The sequence below is a fragment of the Phytophthora parasitica genome, assembly GCF_000247585.1.
Source record: "Phytophthora parasitica INRA-310 unplaced genomic scaffold supercont2.234, whole genome shotgun sequence".
NCBI lineage: Eukaryota > Oomycota > Peronosporomycetes > Peronosporales > Peronosporaceae > Phytophthora > Phytophthora nicotianae.
Window position 1 is genome coordinate 1 of NW_008649220.1, and position 2,434 is coordinate 2,434.

Here is a 2,434-nt window from a genome sequence, read left to right on the forward strand (position 1 = left end):
TAATGAAGCTATGTAGATATGCAATGATTGGCTCCTAGAGCCCTGGTACCATGTACCAGGTATTACAAGAGTGCCTGGTCACTCTTCATGTAACTTGGGTACACTTAAGGTTTGTACCCCGTTACAGCTGTAGACCTCTAAAAGGGGGGTTACCAGCTGCGGGATTTCCAAGCCACCAAAGACGCCTTACACTGACCGCGTCTAGCTGCGGAAAGATAAATGCCTCCGGCATTTGATGAAACTTCCCATCCGATTGCCAATGATGAGCAATGCTTGTAGGATCAGACGAAGTCTCAGCTTGCTGTAAGGTTGTATGGCTCTGCCATAATCCAGCCTCCTCTAGAATTGACCGAATTGTAGTCCCTAGGTTATCCCTCGTGATACTGTGTTGTGTAACACACTTATCGTCTTGTAAATTAGAGAAACCATCGAAAAGGGAATCAGGTTAAGCGAGAAAGAAGGCGAATTGAGTGAGATGAGCTGCTTCAAAATGATTTCTAGGCAAAAATGCTACAGCAAATCAAGCTACGGGTGGACACGCTTTGTGATCGCGATGTGGATTTGGAAAATTACGTTACGGCGCGGCTGGAGGCACAGCGGTCAAGCCGAGCGTTTTCAGAGATATCTGGCAAGTTGGATGGTCAACAGAAATACGCCGAGGGTCTTGAACGGGATGTTATTATGCTTGAGCTGAAGCTGAAAGTCTTGGAAGCGTGTTGCTCGACCGAAAGGCGGATCGACGATTTCGTTAGTCAGACTTCACGTTCCCAACTGTAATTGCTCATCTGTTTCTTTCATTTGTCGAGTCACTAATGAATATTTGTATTAATATGCTTTACAGTTGATCAATCTACAAGGGCTGAAAGGGGTCGATTCATAACCGAGAGGGTCGAGAGATACGACCACGCCGCGGCTGAGTGGCTATATATGACCTTTGTTGATTATGCTCATCAGCGGAATTGAATCTGTCACGATGGAGACATTCTCGCGATGAACCACCGCAGCTTCCTAAATCTGCGCAACAGTATTCACGAGTACCTCTACCAGCTGGAGGCAAGGTGACAGCTAGATGTAACGCATTAGTTCGTCTTCAGAAAGCATAGAACATAGCAAGTACATGTCACCACAACATGTTAAAACCAATATAGACATTACTTTGATTCACAGTAGTCGTCTATATTACTGGCGAAGTGAACTTGCCAGATATCACGGAATAGCTCGACTTGACTGCTGTGCCTCCAGCCTCGCCGTAGAACTATCATTCCCCCAAATCCATGTCGCGATCGCAGAGATTGTCCACCCGTAGCTTGATTTGCTGTAGCATTTTTGTCTGGGAATCCTCTTGCATCTACTATTTCTCCTTTAGTTCGTCTTCTCTCTTGCTCAACGCCGATTCTTTCTTCTTCAAATCGGCCTTCGTTTTAGCCAGCACGTCTCCTTTCTTGTCCAAACCGCCTATATCCACAGTCTGTGTTTCCTTGGCCGAGTAGGTAGGATGGGCTTGGCTCAACCGCTGAATTTCGGCCTTCAACTTGGCAATCTCCAGTTCGTGTTCGACATCTCTGTTAGCGAGTTCTTGCTCCAAATATCCTCTTGTCTTCCCACGACCACAGTATATAACTTGCTGCTGCTGCAAAGCCATCCTCATCATCACAACGACATACCTGCCCTGTGCATGTAGGCGCTCCGGGTGCTAAAAAAGGAACGCGAGGAATTCTTGGTCTTCACTATCTCGTCGTATTTCACCGCCCTTTTGCCCTTGCTTCTTGCCGCTAAAAATTTCTTCGCTAGCAAATAGGTCTGGGAGGGACTCAGCTTATATCGAGTCGTCTGCGTCTTCTTGCTGATCTGTCCCTTGTCCTTCTCCATTTTTGACCACATTTCTGGTAGCACCTTGCAAGCCTGTTCAACTTCATCCCTAGTCAAATTCGTAGTTTGAACGTTTTTGTGTACTGCGTTGCGGCTGTATCTTGAGACGTCTATACGTCGCTGGGAGGTATCCTCTGGCACTTGACCCACACTTACACGCTTCTTAGGAGGGTGTGGCTGGTGTTTGTCGTGCTCCTGACCCCTTGTTTGCTTTGGTGTAGATGCTAGAGTGTCACTAGTACCTATGACGATCGGTCCCATTGGCATGGCTTAAGCAACGCAAATTACAAATCTCATTGTACTCACATGGTACACAAGTAAACCAACATGGTGTAATTTGAGACTACGAGCTCAAGTGAGACCACGAGCTAATGTGAGTCCGCATGGTCTCGCGCAAGAAACATAGAGCGGTCACTCGATTCCAGATATTAAAAGCGTGCGGTGTTGACCATTCATTGAATCTAGTGACTTCAACATTCTGCTTTTTCCATTTAGTATTTGTAATGGGCTCGCTGTGTGCCCACTACTTCGGCTTACACGTTAGCGAACGTGTATGAGGAAGCGT

General features: G+C 46.6%; 2 protein-coding genes across 2 annotated transcripts; one reads left to right on the forward strand and one right to left on the reverse strand.

Moving 5' to 3' along the window:
* Positions 1 to 507: 507 nt before the first annotated feature.
* Positions 508 to 777, forward strand: PPTG_24797 (hypothetical protein; the record flags this gene model as incomplete). The annotated part of the gene is made up of 1 exon (XM_008918575.1): positions 508 to 777. The coding sequence occupies one exon, from the start codon at positions 508 to 510 to the stop codon at positions 775 to 777; it is 270 nt and encodes an 89-aa protein (XP_008916823.1).
* A 574-nt stretch (positions 778 to 1,351) lies between these two features.
* On the reverse strand, positions 1,352 to 1,651 carry PPTG_19953 (hypothetical protein; the record flags this gene model as incomplete). The annotated part of the gene is made up of 1 exon (XM_008918576.1): positions 1,352 to 1,651. The coding sequence occupies one exon, from the start codon at positions 1,649 to 1,651 to the stop codon at positions 1,352 to 1,354; it is 300 nt and encodes a 99-aa protein (XP_008916824.1).
* Positions 1,652 to 2,434: the final 783 nt, after the last annotated feature.